This window comes from Medicago sativa, chromosome 2, assembly GCF_051527215.1.
Source record: "Medicago sativa cultivar Bolivia chromosome 2, Bolivia_mono, whole genome shotgun sequence".
Taxonomy (NCBI): domain Eukaryota; kingdom Viridiplantae; phylum Streptophyta; class Magnoliopsida; order Fabales; family Fabaceae; genus Medicago; species Medicago sativa.
In genome coordinates, this window is record NC_140750.1 from 61,609,347 (window position 1) to 61,628,759 (window position 19,413).

At 29.9% G+C, this 19,413-nt stretch overlaps 1 protein-coding gene and 1 long non-coding RNA gene across 2 annotated transcripts; both read left to right on the forward strand.

The window, feature by feature from the left end:
• The first annotated feature begins 6,233 nt into the window (after nucleotides 1-6,233).
• On the forward strand, nucleotides 6,234-9,421 carry LZF1 (light-regulated zinc finger protein 1). The gene is made up of 3 exons (XM_085745442.1): nucleotides 6,234-6,550; nucleotides 7,632-8,063; nucleotides 8,797-9,421. The coding sequence occupies exons 1-3, from the start codon at nucleotides 6,368-6,370 to the stop codon at nucleotides 9,064-9,066; spliced, it is 885 nt and encodes a 294-aa protein (XP_085601568.1). The 5' UTR covers nucleotides 6,234-6,367; the 3' UTR covers nucleotides 9,067-9,421.
• A 2,390-nt stretch (nucleotides 9,422-11,811) lies between these two features.
• On the forward strand, nucleotides 11,812-15,617 carry LOC146949422 (uncharacterized). The gene is made up of 5 exons (XR_015027256.1): nucleotides 11,812-12,079; nucleotides 12,563-12,631; nucleotides 13,099-14,232; nucleotides 14,857-14,944; nucleotides 15,216-15,617. It is a non-coding gene; the product is annotated as an uncharacterized LOC146949422 (long non-coding RNA).
• The last annotated feature ends 3,796 nt before the right edge of the window (nucleotides 15,618-19,413 follow it).

Here is a 19,413-nt window from a genome sequence, read left to right on the forward strand (position 1 = left end):
CAATAGAGAGATAAAGTAAAATATAATGTGAGTATGAGAAAGAAAATTGTCACAAAAATTGTCACCAAATAGATGTTCAAATATCATTTCTCCTTTCAAAAGCTTCCTCAAAAACATATCGTTAATACTACTCAACTTTTTCTTTTGAAAACAGACTTGATTAAGTTGTCTTTTATTTATGTGGTTCAAAATAAGTTTACTTAGATTTAATTAACTAAACATTGAATTTTCATTTTCAATGTTAGGAAATATCCATAGTCTTGCATCAATAATCCACTCCTTCAACTCACATCCATGCTTTGAATTAATTAATATTTTCCCCTTCTCTTTGTTGTCTAAAACTATGGTGTATCTTACTTATGTTATGCAACAAAATATCCAATTCATGTCCAGAACTCATTTTCATTTCCCCACTTTTGCCTAAACACTGGGACCTAAGTTCACGCCAACCAAATTCTCCTAAACCTTCATTCCCTTTTTCTTAGGAACAAGAAGGCATAACAGAACCCTTTGCCTTCTCATTTTGTTTACATGAGTGAATACACTACCCATTATAAATGGTTATATATCCTCAGTCAATCAGAAGAAGAAAAAAAATTAAAATACAAAATCCTCACCATTTCCATCCTAGAACTCGGGTTCACAACAACAACGGACGGTGGAAGAAGGTTCCTGGGACGTTGGCGTTTGACTGGAATTTTTGTCTTCGACGTCGGAGGTAGGGCGGTACCTACAAACACTTCGATGGTCAAGTCAATAAACCTTATGGGTGAGAGTTTTTTTTTTTAGGTTAGAAGGTGGTGTACCTGAGATTAGAAGAGGTTATGAGTTAGCCTTTATATAAGGTGGACTAGGGTTCAAGGGACCGTAAAACCCTAACTTGGACAGTTGTAGACATATTATGATTTGATCTTCATCTGATAGTCCTTGTACAATCTGACGATTCTTGTACAATTAATCAGTAGTCCTTGTACAATCTAATAGTGTTTGAATAATCCTATCGTGTGCCTCTAGGGCAAGTTTGTAGGATGATCCACCTATGAGCTAGTGATTAAGGGTGACTTAGTCTATTGATGGATTGTGTCTTGACTCGGACAGTCTAAAACACACAAAGAAAACGAAAAATATAAACATATATTTTAGGATTAATTAAGTTTTTAGTCCCTATAAATATTCACAGTTTTGTTTTTTGTCCCTACAAAATAAAATCACACTTTTTAGTCCCTATGACATTTTCCTTAAGCATTTTAGGGACCAAAACACTTGATGGAAATTTTTGACAGGGACTAAAAGTGCTGATGAAAAAATTTATAGGGACTAAAAATGCTGATGGAAAATTTTATAGGGACTAAAAAGTGTGATTTTATTTTGTAGGGACTAAAAACAAAACTGTGAATATTTATAGGGACTAAAAACTTAATTACCCCTATATTTTATTGGAGTAATGATATTTTGACATCCATTTGATGACAACTTTGTTGACAACCTTGTTTTTCTCACTTCTTATTGGTCAAAAACAATGGAGAGTGAAAAAGGAAGAGAGAGGATAACAACATCATGTGAGTATGAGAGAGAAAGTTGTCCAAAAGTTGTCAAAAAGTGGTTGTCAAAATATCATTTCTCATTTTATTGTCCACAAATCAACATAAACTTCACCGATGATCATGGCATTGTACTACACAATATAGTTTGATCATAGTTCATAGTGTGGTACGAGACTGTATATATAAATAACGAAATTCTTCAAAGTAGTTATAGGATTCTCTTCATTTCACTACTAATATTTGAAAAAGAATTAAATGATAAAAATCCTTAATACACCGTCAAATTTTTGTGTCTTTCTCTATTCAAACGAAGTCAGCAATTTGTTTTAAAAAAATTAGAACATTCCAACTCAATTTAATTATGTTATGAGTAGATCGATTTAAATTTAATGTTAATGAGTATAACATATGTGAGGAGAAAAAAAGAGCTTAAATTAATCTTTAAGTCGAATAATTACATCATTATTTTATGTAAAAGTTATCCAAATTTGTTTTTTTTTTATAAATTAATCTTTAAGTCGAATAATTACATCATTATTATATATAAATAACGAAATTCTTCAAAGTGGTTATAGGATTCTCTTCATTTCACTACTAATATTTGAAAAAGAATTAAATGATAAAAATCCTTAATACACCGTCAAATTTTTGTGTCTTTCTCTATTCAAACGAAGCCAGCAATTTGTTTTAAAAAAATTAGAACATTCCAACTCAATTTAATTATGTTATGAGTAGATCGATTTAAATTTAATGTTAATGAGTATAACATATGTGAGGAGAAAAAAAGAGCTTAAATTAATCTTTAAGTCGAATAATTACATCATTATTTTATGTAAAAGTTATCCAAATTTGTTTTTTTTTTTATAAATTAATCTTTAAGTCGAATAATTACATCATTATTATATATAAATAACGAAATTCTTCAAAGTGGTTATAGGATTCTCTTCATTTCACTACTAATATTTGAAAAAGAATTAAATGATAAAAATCCTTAATACACCGTCAAATTTTTGTGTCTTTCTCTATTCAAACGAAGCCAGCAATTTGTTTTAAAAAAATTAGAACATTCCAACTCAATTTAATTATGTTATGAGTAGATCGATTTAAATTTAATGTTAATGAGTATAACATATGTGAGGAGAAAAAAAGAGCTTAAATTAATCTTTAAGTCGAATAATTACATCATTATTTTATGTAAAAGTTATCCAAATTTGTTTTTTTTTTTATAAATTAATCTTTAAGTCGAATAATTACATCATTATTTTATGTAAAAGTTATCCAAATTTGTTTTTTTTTTTTTATAAAATTCAAAAATTCAAACTTGGTTTCTTTTTTGGTGGTGGCTGGGATTCGAACCCCAGACCTTTGCATATATTATGCATTGCCCATACCAACTGAGCTAAGCTCATGAGGACTCAAATTTGGTTTCTTAAATAATACTTTAATTACACTCATCAGCATTTTTTTAAAATCAATATATTTTTTTGAAAGGTAAAATCGATATATTTTGTTCATTTTTGTTTACAATTATATTTCGTTCTTTCTAAGATATTAATTTTAACAATTTTCTTTTTACCTTCATCTTTCTTTTGGATTTTGTCTATTTATACTAAAACAATATGATGGAAACTAAATGTTAATATTATTCATTTTTTTATGTTAATTCTATGCTTTCTAAAGAGAATAAATCTTAATAATCCAAAGTTCGACCATAATATACATATAGTTCAATCAAGAACTGTTCCACTCATAATTTTTTTTTTCCTTCTTTTTTCTTTTAAAAACACAACTGATTTAACTATCATTTCCTTTTGTGGCTCAAAATAACTTCACATAGATGTACTCATCTAAACATTGAATTTCCATTTTCAATGTAAAAAAATATCCTTGTTCATGCATCAATCTAGTCCACTAACTCAGATCTAAGCTTTAAATTAATATTTTTCCCCTCCCTTTTTTGTATGTATCTTATCTTATGCTACAAAATATCCCATTCATATCCAAAACTCATTTTCATTTCTTCCTCTTTTGCCTAAACAGTGGGACCTTAGTTCACGCTTGTGAAATTTTGCAAAACTTCCATTCCCTTTTTCTTAGGAACAAGAAGGCATGACCAAACCCTTTGCCATCTAATTTTGTTTGCATAAATCAATACACTTTCCAAAATAAATGGATAAATATCATCAGCCAGTCAACTAAAAAATCAAATGGAAAATATAAAGAAAGAAAAATAAAAAGCTACGGTTTATTATCCACAAAACAAGAGAAAACATCACGAAAGTTATATATTTACAACTGAACTGCAAATATTAAGATGTAAATTAGCAAATATGCACCTTCTGAACAGAAAACCATTCATCTTTCATTTTTTTTTTGGAGTTCGAACCCCAGAACTTGCATATATTATGCATTATCTATATCAACTCAGCTAAGCTCACGATGACATTCATCTTTATTATTTAAACTCATAATTTGAGAGTCGGTTTTGTAACTTTCATTAAAAATATTTGTTAATTTACACCCACTTTATTAATTTACACTCACTTTATTAGAAAAAATACTCACTTTCATCAAAATTTACAAAATAATCTTGATTTCAAAGTGACTTGAAATAGTGAAAAATGTTTTTTTTTTCCAAATTAAAAAAATGCACAGTTGCTAATTTGTAACTTAATGTTCACGTAGAGAGTAATAGAAACACATAAGTTTTCTATTACATTCCTCCCGGTATAACTTTACACCATACAACAACGCTTGGATCTTAAGACGTAAGATATTAAAGATCTCCACACTACCAAAGAAACCATAGAGGAAGCTACCAAATAATGAAATTCTTTAAACGAGAAATATTTGGTTGGGCACGACACCAAATATTACATGTTAGGCACACACACATAAAATTAAAAAAATTAAAAAGAAAAGGATTGAATGGATTAATTGATGTGACTATTTTGTTTATCTTTAATTTTTTTTAATTTATGTGTGTGTGCCTAATTGCTTGTGCCTATACAAGACTATCTCTCTTTAAACATGTTAGGAGGAATCTTATATTTTTCAATTTATTGTTAATGGATATAATTGTTGTTTTGTAAACAGAACTGCAATTTGAATCGTTGAGATATCTTTTAGAGCTGGGTGATAAATAAATAAATGAATAAATCAAAAATATAAAATTTAAACGTTTTTTTAATACAAAAAATAAAAATTATTTGAACCACCTCGAAAAAAATTATTTGAACCAAACCGCGGTTTAACAGCGTTGATTTAGTGTTGAACCGGTTGTACCGACTATATGTGGAGAAGTCTTCCTATTGAATGAATCTTGGAATTTCTCATACAAGTTGAGAATATTTTTGCAATATTTTATAATAGAACCTTTGAAAAGTGTTTTGACCATATCTCATGGAACAAGTATTCATAATTGAATGAAATCGCATACATCAAATGAGTATCAAAAAACAACTCTTAAAAAAGGTCATCATTTTCTTCTGCAAAGAAAAAAGTAGGCAATCATTTATTACAAAAAGAAGGTATAATAGCTCTTCATTTTTTTTACATGTTATTGGTACAAAAATTTCGATCAAACGACTGAGTTTAAATGGTTAACAGATTTCATTAAATGACTAATTGTTTATAAGCATCTCAGTTTGATTCTTGTGTGGAACAATTCTTGATCAGAATATACTTATCTTGCGGACAAACTCCGAATATCAAAGTCTCATTTCCATGCCAATCAAATGGTCAACACAAAAAAAAAAATTATAAGTTAGATTCTCATATGCTAATAATTTTTTCATACACAACAATCAAGGATTGAACCACTAACTACTAGCTTAAAAGTTAAAGACCCGTCCATTTAGATAAATTTATTGTTAGTAAACTATCATTTAAATAAAGAGAAATTCTAATGTGAATCATCTTTATAAATGCCCACCTTAGGCTTATACTTTAAAAATATTTAAAACTCAAACGATCATAGACGTCGTCTCTTGGCATTGGATATTAATGAATCTCTTAGGTTTTTCGATTGAAATAGTAACTTAATTAATACAAATTTGATTAAAACAATATAAATAAATTTATAGTTCATATTGAATTGATATCAATCAAATCACTATCTTAAATCTATGAATAACATGAATCATAATCTTTTTTTTAATAGTATGGTTTATCTTTTATTTTTTTTTAGGAAATAGTATGGTTTATTAAAATGAAATTTCTGAATAAATGTAAGTAGTAATAGAACTTGCCTTTCTTACCTTTTTTAAGGTAAATAAGTGGAGTGTACATGGTTCGAACCCGGCCCTACATATAACAATGGATGTCCCTGTCAACTGAGCTATGCTCACGGGAACGAAACTCACCCTAAATGAATATCAATATGATTAGTTCAAAGAATAATAATATCAATATGATGGAAAATTTACAAGAGAATATAAGGTTCACATAAAAAAGAACATACCTAACAAATAGAATAATGAAAACCAAGATATTTATGTTGTGTTCTTTTTATTAAGATATTATTCTTAATTTTTCTCTTACAATGTACAATGAACAAAGCCAGCAAAGGCGGTCTCCTATGCCACGACACTACTAAATTCCTGCCACGTGTCCTTCAACTACGTGTCCACAAAAATATCCTCCATTTTTCTTCCTTTCTTAAACCCTCTTCTTCTTTCACCTTTTCTCAAAAACCCAAAAAAAAATTCATAATTTTTCTCAACTTTTGAGGTTAAAGATTCAAACTTTGGTGTGGGAAAATTGAAACTTGAAGTGGGTTTTGCTTGAAAATTTGAAATTTGGAAGAGAAAGAAAGAAAAAAGATGAAGATTCAGTGTAATGTTTGTGAAGGTGCTGAAGCTAAGGTTCTTTGTTGTGCTGATGAAGCTGCTTTGTGTTGGGAATGTGATGAGAAAGTTCATGCTGCTAATAAACTTGCTAGCAAACATCAAAGAGTTCCTCTTTCTGCTTCTTCTTCTCATATGCCTAAATGTGATATTTGTCAGGTACTTTGATTTTTTTTTTTTTAATTTTGTATAAGGTTTTGGATTAAAGAGTTTTTATTGATTTATTTGAATGGTATTTTTTTAATATTTATTTGGAGTGGTAAATTTCATGAAAAAGTAAAAGTTTGGTATGATCAAGTTTTGGTATTGGACACTGTTAAAATTATTGTGTATTTATTTTTCTTTGATTGTAATATTTGTATATTGATTCAAAGATGTTTTTTTTATTGATACTTTACAATTTTAGGATTTGTAATGAGTTCCTTTAGTTTTTAATTGTTTTAGAAAGAGGGGATTCCTTTTATTTATATTTTTGAACTTTAATTGTAATATTTTGATGAGTTGATTGAAACCTTTATATGATTCTGGAACTAAATTGAAGATCTTGATTGATTAGAAACAACTAAAATATTTGGAATCATTTGTTGATCACTAACTGAAATCTATAATTTTGTATAGGGTCTTGCTAACGAGTGCTCCAGAAGAAATTATTCCTTTCAAAAGTCAAATATTTCAATTTTCAATGCCTTGTATATACGATTTTTCATAAAATCTTATCATTTAAGGTCCTTAAATTTTGTCTAGAGGCGCTCGTTAGCATTTCCCTTTTGGTCTATGATATTTAGCAAGATATTTGTAAGTGTCTTACTATTTGTTCAAAACTATTTCCTTGTTGGTGGTAGTAACAGTAAACTACTACCTTGCTTCTATGACAAGTTAGAAAGTGGAAATTGTGATTCAAATCCTTTTCCTTGAATATGGGAGTATCTTGCTTGACACACAGAGAAATCGGAACTAACATTGGAACGTCAACATTGGTAATATTTTGAGAAAATGGAAGTAATTGAATATAACTACTTGTGTTAATGTCAAACGATGAACAAGTCTTTAATCTAAAGTGTCAGTGCTATATAGGTTTCTTGTGGTTGTATGGAGTCAAGAGCTTTGTTAATTTGTTTTTTGTCATGTTTTTGTGACTTAAACCATTGTCAACATTTTTGTTGAGATAGAACCTTGTTAATTTGTTATTTGTCCTGGTTCAGTTTGAGAGAACTTGAATTGTGTCATTTAAACCTTTCAGGAAGCATTCGGCTATTTCTTTTGTCTAGAGGATCGTGCTTTACTCTGTCGAAAATGTGATTTGGCAATACACACTGCAAATGCATTTGTCTCAGGACATCAAAGGTTTCTTCTCACTGGAGTAAAAGTTGGCCTAGAAGCTACTGATCACGGCACTTCCTCAAATTCTTTGAAGACGGATTCTGGTGAGAAAGTTTCCGATACAAAATCTTCTTCTGTGTCGAGAAAGGTTTCGCAAATGCCTCAATCATCTGAGTACAATGAAATGTTGCCTACCGAAGCCGGAGGATTTGGAGATTTTCCACCAGCCAAGGTGTCTTATGGTGGTGGTTCTAACTCTGGAAACATGTCACAGTGGACAATTGATGAGTTTTTCGGCGTAAACGATTTCAGTCAGAATTATAACTACATGGATGGATCATCAAATTCAAGGGTATGTTCATAGTTTCTGCATTATACCCTCATAATCTCTCTTTTTTTTTTCTTCTATTCAAATCATGGATGCCATTCATTGAGCATTTGTAGATTTCTGTCTTCTCTGTTCATGGATGCTCTGTGAACATTGTCATATGATTGGATCACTGACAAAGATTGGTTTCCTAATGTACATTGTAAATGCAGAAATATTAAGAATGGTTGATTGAAGTGCTTGTGCTTTGTTTCTTTAGTTCTCTTATTTTCAAGCTCTTCTTAACTATGGAAAACTTTACCTTTTAGAAGTGCAATGTTCATTTGACTCAACATATTATAAACTTTCTTTTTTGAAATGAATGTTGAAAGTAGTAGAGGTGATGATGAGTTATTTCAGTAACAATATATCCCTGTTTGGATAAACATTATAACTAAGCACTTAAAGCATAAACTGTTTTTATAACAAATGATAAAATTAAAGTCAAACTGTTTTCATTTAAGCTAATAGTTGTTTTCACAGGCTATCTTTAAAAACTTATGAAAATAAGTTTAAAGGAGCTTATGGACATGTTATCAACTGTTTTCATAAGCTCTCACAAGCAATATATTCAAGTGCATATGTCAGTAGATAAGTTCAAATAAGCCAATTCAAACAGACCTTATATCCGGCAGCTATTGCAGTGGTTAACAGTCTTACTGCAGTGTTAAGCTCTATGGTCAAATGCTTATGAGGTCCTTCTGATGAGTTTGTGCAGGCTGACAGTGGTAAGCTTGAAGATTCTGATTCTCCTATTTTAAGATCCAATGAAGAGGAAATGGAATACGACGACTACATGGACCGTGTTCCAGATTCGTCTTGGACAGTTCCTCAGATCCCTTCACCACCTACAGCTTCGGGACTAAACTGGCCGAAAAACCCTCGGTATTCATTCGATAATGCTCTATTTGTTCCGGACATAGGCTTTACAAGCATGCAACACCCTCAGAATAGTAGTAATTTTTCAAGACCGTGGAATCATCATTAATCTGGTTCCTCTGATTTCTTCCCTATAACTTATAGACAATGCTCTTTCATTTGTTATGATGCTAAGTGTTTTCCTCTTAACAGAGAAAATATATGTTGATTAGTTTAATATTTCTATTCATGGTTGTTTTAATTTCTTCTTTGGAGTAAATTTCTAACTCCACTTAATTGGAGTGATGAAGGCTTTCATTTAAGTTTTGCTATTGTAACATCTTCATTTCATTTCTAGAATCCAATGTAGATGTATCTATTTGGATATCATAGAGATCCTTGTTCAGTTTTTGTTGGTTCTGTAAAGAGTTTTGCTCCTTCACTATACATCTCAAGTTTCTAAAAGATTTGGTTTATCTTGTTTACTTGATGTGTAAGAAAACAATGGTATATGCCAATATACTATTGAATAAATTCTTAAATGATTCTGATTATGTTCTTATAAGTTTATTGCAATGAATCTGAAGTTACGAGCGAAAAAAGCTGCATATAATGGGCGGCGGTTTTGAGATGTCAAGGTAGTTTGGATGTCATTTCTGTTATGTGATGTCTTTGTACTTCAATTTTTGCTTAAAAAAGTTAAGAGAAAAAAGATGGTACTAGTGATATCTATTTTGTTTTTATCATACTTAGGTTCAAGAAAGGAGTAGAATGGTCATGATAGATAGGAACTTATGACCTATAATTTGTGGAAAGGGATATTTTGTCTACTCCCTTTATGAATGGAAAGGAGAAATTAATGTTAGTAGGAAAAAAATTAATTGTACTAGGTAGGGGATAACTAAAGTGTTAGGTAGGGGATAACAGTGTTTTAGAGATGAGTAAAGATATCTTGGGACAATTTTTTTCTATTCTATTTTTTTTTGACAAATACAATGGAGAGAGGGAGTAAAAACACGGACATGGATTCAGTGCTGAAAAAAACAACACAGTTGTTATCCCAACCTTTGGATGGGTTTGACAAAAATGTAATAGTACCATCCAATAAAATCCAATGGCTATTATTGAAAATTGTGTGAAACTGTGTTGTTTTTTCTCAATAGAAGGGTCCGAAAAATAGTTGTTTCAAAATAGTACCTACACCCTCCGGTCACTATTATAAGCAAAATTTTACATTTTAGATTCATTCATTAAATGATGTATGTGGTCTATAATAAAGACCACATACATCATTAATTGAATGAATTTAAAATGAAAAATTTTGCTTATAATAGTGACCGGAGGGTGTATGTCATTTCTCGATAAAAGAGATTTATACAGTTATTTATACAGATTTTTCTTTCAAAATAAAAATAGTTAACATATTTGAGGCCACACTTTCAACTAATTTGGCTTGAGTGATCAACTTTTACCATAATCAAAATTTTAACAAATTTGACAAATGAGTTGTTTATTGATTTAGCATGTGTTTGATATCATGATGAGTATATCATAATTAGGTGATTCTTTATAATTTTTTAGAAACTATACTTTGTAGTTTTTACAAAATCATATTGGGTAACCGTAATTTTAAAATACTACCGCAATACCAAAGATTAGCTTAGTGTTCTAATGAAGGGATTGGTATGTATTGATCTTGTCACATCTAGATTCTACCCCTAAAGAAGAAAAAAGTTAATGATTTTTCAAGTGGAATAATATTTTTCATTGTCTCACCATTTAAATTATTTTTTTCCAACTACATTTAGTGATTATGATCCTTTTTTTTGGTTACAAAAAGTTTAGGTGGGTTCGGCTCCGGTCACCATCAGGGTCAGGGCACGCCTCTGGGCCCAAAGGGCACTTATAGAGGTACTTACAAGTGATTATGATCCTTTATCAAATGATGGAAGAACACAAATAAAAAGAGGTCTAAATCATATACAATAATTTCTTTTTATAAATTGGTTTTTTTTTTTTTTGCATAATAATCTCTCAAACCTAGTAAGAATCTGTATAAGTGATAAAATTCTTCAAGAAATTTATGTTTTCATAATTAAATTCAAAGTTGAGACACTTTTTTTTTTCTGATAACAAATAAAATATTTATACTAGTTAAACCTAAGGATATTTAAATTATTTCATTGAAAATATGCACATAATTTGAATGTATAGTGAAAAATGTAGATCTTTATAAGAACTACAAGACAAGAAGGATAGTCCTTGGAAGATATAATAATAAAAGTCCTGCTTGTCATTAATATGATATTATATACTTCACCAAAAATATCTCCTTCAAAGATTGGTATACTACATGTGACCAAGTGTGTTCACACTTTATCTTACCCTACATGTCATTTAGCCTTCAACAAGAAAAATAAATATCCTCAACAGTATAATTCATTTGAATCCGTACATATATCACCAACTTGCTAGTATCTAAATTAATAATCAAGATGATATAATTTAAAATCAATGGTCGAAATTTATTAGTGCGTGTAACTACGCTATCGCAGAGAACTATTTCGAACCAAATCGAACAGTTTTGAACCGAAATGAACTGTTTCAATTCAGTTTCAGAACCGTTAGTAATAATTCAGTTTCTTTTGGTTGGTTCGGTTCAATTTAGTAGTTTGGTTCGATTTTTTATTTTTTTGTCCACCCCTAGTATGTACCATATCATTTGAAATCAATGGTTGAGATTTGTTATTGTGTGTAACTGCGCTACCCTAGAGAATCCGAACCCCTAGTTAACAATTCCATATTTTTTTCATTTATATATCGTCTATCTACTATATATATATAAAAAGAATGTACTATCAAAAGTATATTACTGTCCCCAACCCTACTATTTCTTATAGTTACTTTTTACTACTTCTTAAGGATAAAATTGGAATTTCATGCGCCTCAGATGCTTTAGAATTGCTCCATTTATAATTTTTCATTTTCTTCCAATGTTGTCCAAAACTGAAAACTAATGCATAAAATAAATCAAGGCTATTTGGGGTATTTCACACAATTTCACTTTAATTCAATTTTGATTCTTCCCACACTTTCCTCTCCCTCTTTCCACGGTTTCCTCTCTTTCTCTCTGTACAGAGAAGGTAAAATTTTCTTCTCTCTTCCTCTTCTTCCATTCTTCTTCTATTGTTCCTATTACCATATTTCTTCATCAATTTCTTCATTCTTTTTCACAATTTCTTCATTCTGCACAATATTCTTCGATTTTTTCCTTTTGGTTTTGTATGATTTTTGTTTTCTTCCGTTTTTTCCGCTTGATTTCACTGGTGATTGAATTTTATGTTGATTGTTTTATTTTTATGCAATTCGTTGATTTTGCGTTGTTGTTAGAGCAGACTATGATTTTGTTATTTCAAAGGTATACAAATCTATTTTTTCCTGATGTTTTCTTGTGTATATTTTTCATTCTTGCATCTTCTTCAAATCTTGCAGTTTTGTTTATATTTTCACATCAGTTATATATAGTTTGCTGATTCATTTTGATGTTTCTGTTATGCATATTGATTGTGTGTCCATTTGACATCTAATTTACTAATTTCTTTGAATTTTGTGTTGCTCTTTTTCAGTTTCGTATATGCACTCAAAGTGTTTGGTAAAATGCTGCAGTGAATTCTCATCAAAATTAGCCTCACCAGGTTTGATGTTGTTTTTATTTTTTTTATTCATAAATATTTCAATCAATTTGTTTATTTGTGTTTGATTTGTTTTGATATAAATTCAGTCCATATCTAGCATATAGGTATTGATAAATTTCTAAATGATCTATCCAAATCTATCACCCTAATCTGTTTTAAATGATCCACCTCCCATATTTGCCATTCTTCAACTATAAATCACATGTTTATAATTCTTTTTTCTTTGCTTTTCATATTTATTTACCAGGTAGGAGTTAAAAATATAATTTACCATGTTGTTTGGTGTCGAAGAATGCAATTTAATAAATTAATCTTTTTTCTTTTAGAAATTGGTAGCTTATGAAATATGATTTTGAAGTTATTGTGTTTTGTCATTTGGTATTGTAAATTGTAACATTTTCTTCAAGATTTTGTGTTTGGTCATTGGTGTGAATGTGTATATGAGATTGAATTTACGTCTGGTGTAGCGGAGGCAGAGAGGTGGGTTGGTGCATTCCTCACAATTTTCTTCGGCGTGTTCTGCTGCACCATCATTGCAAGGAATGCAATAAAGGATTATGGGTTTGGCCAATGTAGCCTCTCAATTTTGAATTAATGGAATTCTTTATGTTAAGCAGCAACAACTTTGAATGATCCAAGGACAAATTCGGGAGCAACTCTCATATCAGGCTTCACTTTGCAATTATAGGTATGATCTAATTTTGATTAGTATCAATAAACCTTTGTGGCTTAATATTTTGTCAAATGTCATATTGCTAAACTTGATTTCACATGCCTGTATTAACAACATTTTTAAAGTGCGGCATTTTGGAGGTTTTTAATTTTTTTCAAGCTGGATTGTATGAACTGGAGGTTTTTAATCAGTTAAAATCAAGCTAATTTGTTTATGAATAAGAACATCATATACTTGAAGAATTCACAACCTAAGGGTCATACTAACATCTTCTCTATTTTTTTTTTCTTATTTTCACTTCTGATTACAAAAATGCCACCTTGATTTCACATGCCTGTAATAACAACATTTTTAAATTGCGGCATTTTGGTTTCTACTTGAAGAATTGACAACCTAAGGATTTAAGTTTAACTTCTCTATTTTTATTTCTTATTTTCACTTCAGACTACAAAAATGTCAAATTGATTTCACATGCCTGTAATAACAACATTTTTAAATTGCGGCATTTTTGTTTCTACTTGAAGAATTGACAACCTAAGGATTTAAGTTTAACTTCTCTATTTTTATTTTTTATTTTCACTTCTGACTACAAAAATGCCAAATTGATTTCACATGTCTGTACTTACAACATTTCTAAGTTATGGCATTTTGCTTTCCTCTTAATGTTTCAATGTTCTAGCAAATGACTGTGATAAACACATGCTCAGTAAAGAACCCCAAACCAAATCAGAAAACAATTTGGTTGAATCGAACCAAACAATATTAAGTTTGGTGCAGAGGTTTAAAATTTACAAGTTGAACTGCTTTTGAACTGATTCTTAAGCCATTTAAAAAACTGCTTGGTTTTATGGTTCTTATTTAACCAATTCAAAAACTGATTCTCTGGAACATCATCTACTTGAAGAATGCTCTGCATGCTTGTGTTCAGGTTAGTGAAATTATTTCTCATTCGATTATTTCATTGTTATATTTTAAGCTGTGTTTTTAAATTTGCTACAATAGCTGAATCTGCGTAAGCTTTGTTCAAAAATGGTTTGACCAATATTGTTAAAAATATAATTTTCATAGTATGTACTTTGTTTTAAATGTAAGTGCGATATCTCTTTCCTTCACTTTATTAATTTTTTTTTTAGAGTTCCTTCACTAGCTAAAATTCCATTTCAAAATCTTATGTTAAATGAGTGTTTTGTTCTCTTTTCTGTTGGCATATATATGGGGACATGTTAACAGGATAATGTTGATTGGTATGCAAAACTAATATTACTCAAAAAAAATTAGGAGCCATTAGATTTTTGTTTGAATAGACAAAATTAATTAAGCGCTTATAACATACACATTATTCATATAACTGCTCATGTATAAAGCTATTTCTATTAAGAAATAATTGAATGTAAGATTGCTTGAGATCCTCCATTAACTGTTTTATCATTTGCCTTAATTAATATGTCTTATTACTCTTAGGCAAGGTAATAAATATGTCTTGGATTATTTCACTGTTTTGTCATTTGCCTTAATTATAATTTGATACTCAATTTATTTGTCTATTGAATAGATGCAATTGGTGCCTTCCAAGAGGTTACCTCAACAAACAAGAGTTTAAGGAATATCAAACCAGTAACCTTTCTGCTAAAAGAAACAAGGTATGCTTTTCTGTCTAATCAACAATCATCTTTTCAATGCTTCATTTGTACAAAACTTTGAACTATGATTAGTAAACCATTTCTAAGTTTCCTTATTGCAAAACTGATAATTGCTAGACTCATACATCTTTTCAATGCTTCATTTAAGTTTCCCATTGAAAATCCTATGGCAAATGCAATATTTTCAAACTTGATGCATGACCTGTTTCTGAATCTAAACTCTTAACCTTCTTATATTATTACAATACATCAGTATTAACTTCTTGATTAGGACATTACATGTGATACACAAGTACTCCTTTGTGGACCTGAAAGCGGTTCCAAGTGATGTTTTGAAGAAGGTCAGGGCTGATAAGAATAAGACAAAGCTTGGACTAGACTGACGAAGTTTTGTTCAGATGAATGGTTTTATGAAGAATGAAACTCTCGGGGTGAGTTTTGTAAACAAGACAACATCAAATGTGATCAAAGTTGTGAAAATATAATTCCACAACTCTATATATTTTCCATAAGTTGTAATGATGTCTTTATTCAGTCTGAATAATATACATAAGTTGTAATGATCTCTTTAATCAGTTGGGATAATAGTTATATTACCAATTTCCTAATTAAGATTTATTATCCCTATTTTATCTATACAATACATTTGAGAGATTAAAAACCATTAAGAAAATATACTTTAATTAACTGATGTTCGTTTTGATTTCTTATTAAAACTATAAAATAGACAGGTTCCAATGTCTAACTCAAAGTTGATAATAATGTCCATTAAACGCACAAAATAACATATTTAATATTTAACTTACTTAATATACTGTTGTGAAAACTTCTAATTCAATTATCATTATTTGAGGTCCAACGTGAAATGTTTCAAGAACCAAAGGTGTAAAGTTTGAGTCATTAAAATCTGCTCAAATCAATATATGTTTTTACGCGGGACCTATATTTATCACTTATCAATAAATTAAATTTCGAATTCAAAAACATTTAAACGGATTTTCACATGTAAGTAAAGATTTTTATAGAAATAGTATATTAAAGTTGAATTTTTTTTTTAATACTTCATGTAACACACTTATCAAACAGGGAATATGTATGCATATGATTTTATACTGAAATGAGATAGTGTATATTTATGAAATATAATGTGAACTATATATTAATATTTTTTTTTTGAAAGATAATAATTATGAGTGTATGGTATATTGGTATATATTAATAAAATAAATGTGAGTATAATTTATGTCACTAGACACGTGTTTATCACTTATCATTAAATTAAAATTAGTATTCGAAACACTACAAAAAAAAAATTAACTACGTAAGGTTCGACTATGATTCACAATCAAATGCTTGCTATTAGATAATTAACTACGTAAGGTTCAATCCTTCAACAAAAAAATACGTAAGGTTCGGCAATGACTCACAATGGAAAATGTTCGACTATTTTTAACAAATTTTTACATGTAGAATAATCAAAGATTTTATATAAGTATAATATTAATGTTCTTTTATACACATGGTGAGAATAGATTATTTAGAACGGCGGTGGTCGGAGAAGTTGTTCTTATCGTCAATACTAAAACAAAACAAAAAATTATATACTATGATTAATCATACTTCAATTTTTTCCGTTGTTTTTTTTTTTGAAAATATATCACTAAAAAACCCGTTGGAGTGTACAATTGTAACACGGGACCCATTTTAGTAACTACAACGAGTGATCAGTTTTAATAAGTATTTTTTTAATATCTCTATTTTTTTTGAAGGATTTAATATCTCTATTTAAATACCGCGATTGCCTAAGTTATATTAATATATTAATAAAATATATGTGGGTGTATGGACTATATATTAATAAAAATATATATGAGTATATGTTTGTTTTACGGGAATATATTAGTATATTCTTATTTCTGAAATCTAATGGGAACTATATATTGATAAAATATATATGAGTGTATGGACTATATATTAACAAAAATATATCTCACTGTATTTTTTTTACGGGAATATGTTAGTATATCTCACTGTATTTTTTTACGGGAATATGTTAGTATATGTTTATTTATGAAATATATTTTACGATAGCAGTATTATATAATACATTAATTATGATTTTTCACGGGATGCATATTAGTATTTTTCACACTAAAACATTAAAACATATTAGTAAATAAAATGTATGATTATTTTTATTTATTAGCATTATTAATATCGTCAATACTAAAATTTAATATATATTTGTTCATATTAAAATTTAATTATTTTGTCTTTTTTTATTACTACCGATCAATATATACATTATTATGCTTTAAATACTTTACATATTTTCACTATGGACAAAAAAATCACTATGCCAAACGCAGCCGAGACGCGACACGCGGCGGAGCCGCGGCCATACAGCGCGGCGAAGCCGCGCTACCCGTGCTGTAGCACGGGTATCTCGACTAGTGTGAATGAAAATGAAACATCAAGCCAAACCCTACGTTTAGTAGCTGTAACCATACCCTACACGTGTGGGGGCAAGTTGCATGCTTAGAATCAGATTTGTTAGCAACTTGAATTGTTTTGGCCCTTCATTGTAGGATATAATCTTAGTTATACAACTATACAATTCAAGTGTCTACATCAAACATTGAAAGTGAGGGATTGAATTTTTATTTAACACATGGACCAGGAAGTTCTAGAATAGTGTTCATTTTGACATGTAGATAAAGATGACTGGTCTGGTTTCAAATCCAAAATCAGTATAAGATTCTTCGACATAGACAAAAACCAATGATTATTATGGACCTAAGTAACGCGACGTATGTGTATAATTTGGTGGGAGAAACTTTGCAATTTCATTCACAAAAAAGTTTAAATATCTATGGCTAAACAGTACGTACAGATGGAGTACGTAGGATGATTCTTCCATGACCATGATAGGTATATCTTCTTTCGTCACATAAAAAGTTCGTATTCGAGTTATGGGGGTTCTTAAAAAAATAAGTAGTTGAATTGATTTTCTTTTTAGATTATTTAGTTGAGTTGATTTTAATGGTGATATAATATGTTAAGACTAAATCACGTTAATTGTTGTAACAAAAAAAAAAACACATTAATTGTTAGAGATATACTTATGGGTAAATTGTTAAAAAATAATTAAGAGTATGTTAGTGAAAAAAATCGTCAAAAATTCATTGTTATTTTTTTTTTTGGTTACAAATTCATTGGTATTTTGAAGTAACAGTTATATTTAGACAAAAATATGACACTTTTTCTAAAACGGAGAGAGTGGTATTTAGCTAAGTCGGCGCTTTTGCGAAAAGCAATTGGTCTTTGGGTTGGCGATTACTGATTAGCTTGTTGAAACTTGATACTACTCTCTCTCTCTCTCTCTCTCTCTCTCTCTCTCTCTCTCTCTCTCTCTCTCTCTCTCTCTCTCTCTCTCTCTCTCTCTCTCTCTCTCTCTCTCTCTCTCTCTCATTGCTCTCTTGCATCTCAAAATGACCAAGCCGTCAAATTGCTCTCTCGCATCTTAAAATGACAATTACTTTTCCACATCAAGAAAATGTGGTTACATGCTCAATAAAATGTGGGTGTCTGTTTAGGTTGCATGGTTATGTAAAAAGGGAAACAAAGGAATGGTGGTTAGCTATTCTTATTGGAGTTCACAGCCATAAGATGGAGCCAAAGTTAGAAGGGCACCTTCTTGCGGATAGATTAAGAGGGGAAGACAGAAAGCTTGTTGGTGACTAGACCAAGAGTTTGGTGCAGCCTAAGAACATTATGATGAATTTGCCTGCTTGATGGATATATAAAGCAAGTGTACATTACAAGTCAAAGAATCAGAAAGTCGTGCAGAGATGACAAGTCAGAGATGCAACATCTAGCACAATGTTGAAGGAACACAATTTCACCAGAACAAAAGGTGAAATGAACACTTATTACAAAGATGAAAAATTATAAGAGTGACTATATGCGGGTATTTGGGACTGAGGAGTGTTTTAACTATATCATGAATGGTTTGTATCCTCCCAAAAATAGTAGTGGAATTGCATTCAAAGATAAGTGGTTGACATTATCAAACATGAGTTACATTGTTGCAACTTGTTACTATAAGGTTGTAGTTGAGTTGACAAATCATAAAATTGGTATTTTTTATACTTTTTCCCAATTAGAGCTAGTCCACCACCTAACTCAATTACCAACATCATGTGTCTTGACTTAATCCCCAAACATTTTGTTACTTTTTTTTTTTTTAAGATGGTTGAATGATACCTTCATCGTCTACAAAGTGGAAGTTACACAAGACCCACGAGGCTGAGACATGGGAAGATATTTTTTCGTATATACAAATTTGGTTTTGAGGCCTCATGGATATTGAAAAACGAGAGAAACCACCGAAAAAAATAATCAAATAAAATCAATCCATTTTTGTGTGATACTCAAGATGAAGAAAAATAAGATCTTGAAGTTATTGA

Coding starts and splice junctions, on each gene's coding strand:
- LZF1 (XM_085745442.1), top strand. CDS start 6,368: ATGAAGATTCAGTGTAATGTTTGTGAAGGTGCTGAAGCTAAGGTTCTT. Junction 6,551..7,631: donor CTAAATGTGATATTTGTCAG/GTACTTTGATTT, acceptor TAAACCTTTCAG/GAAGCATTCGGCTATTTCTT. Junction 8,064..8,796: donor ATGGATCATCAAATTCAAGG/GTATGTTCATAG, acceptor GAGTTTGTGCAG/GCTGACAGTGGTAAGCTTGA.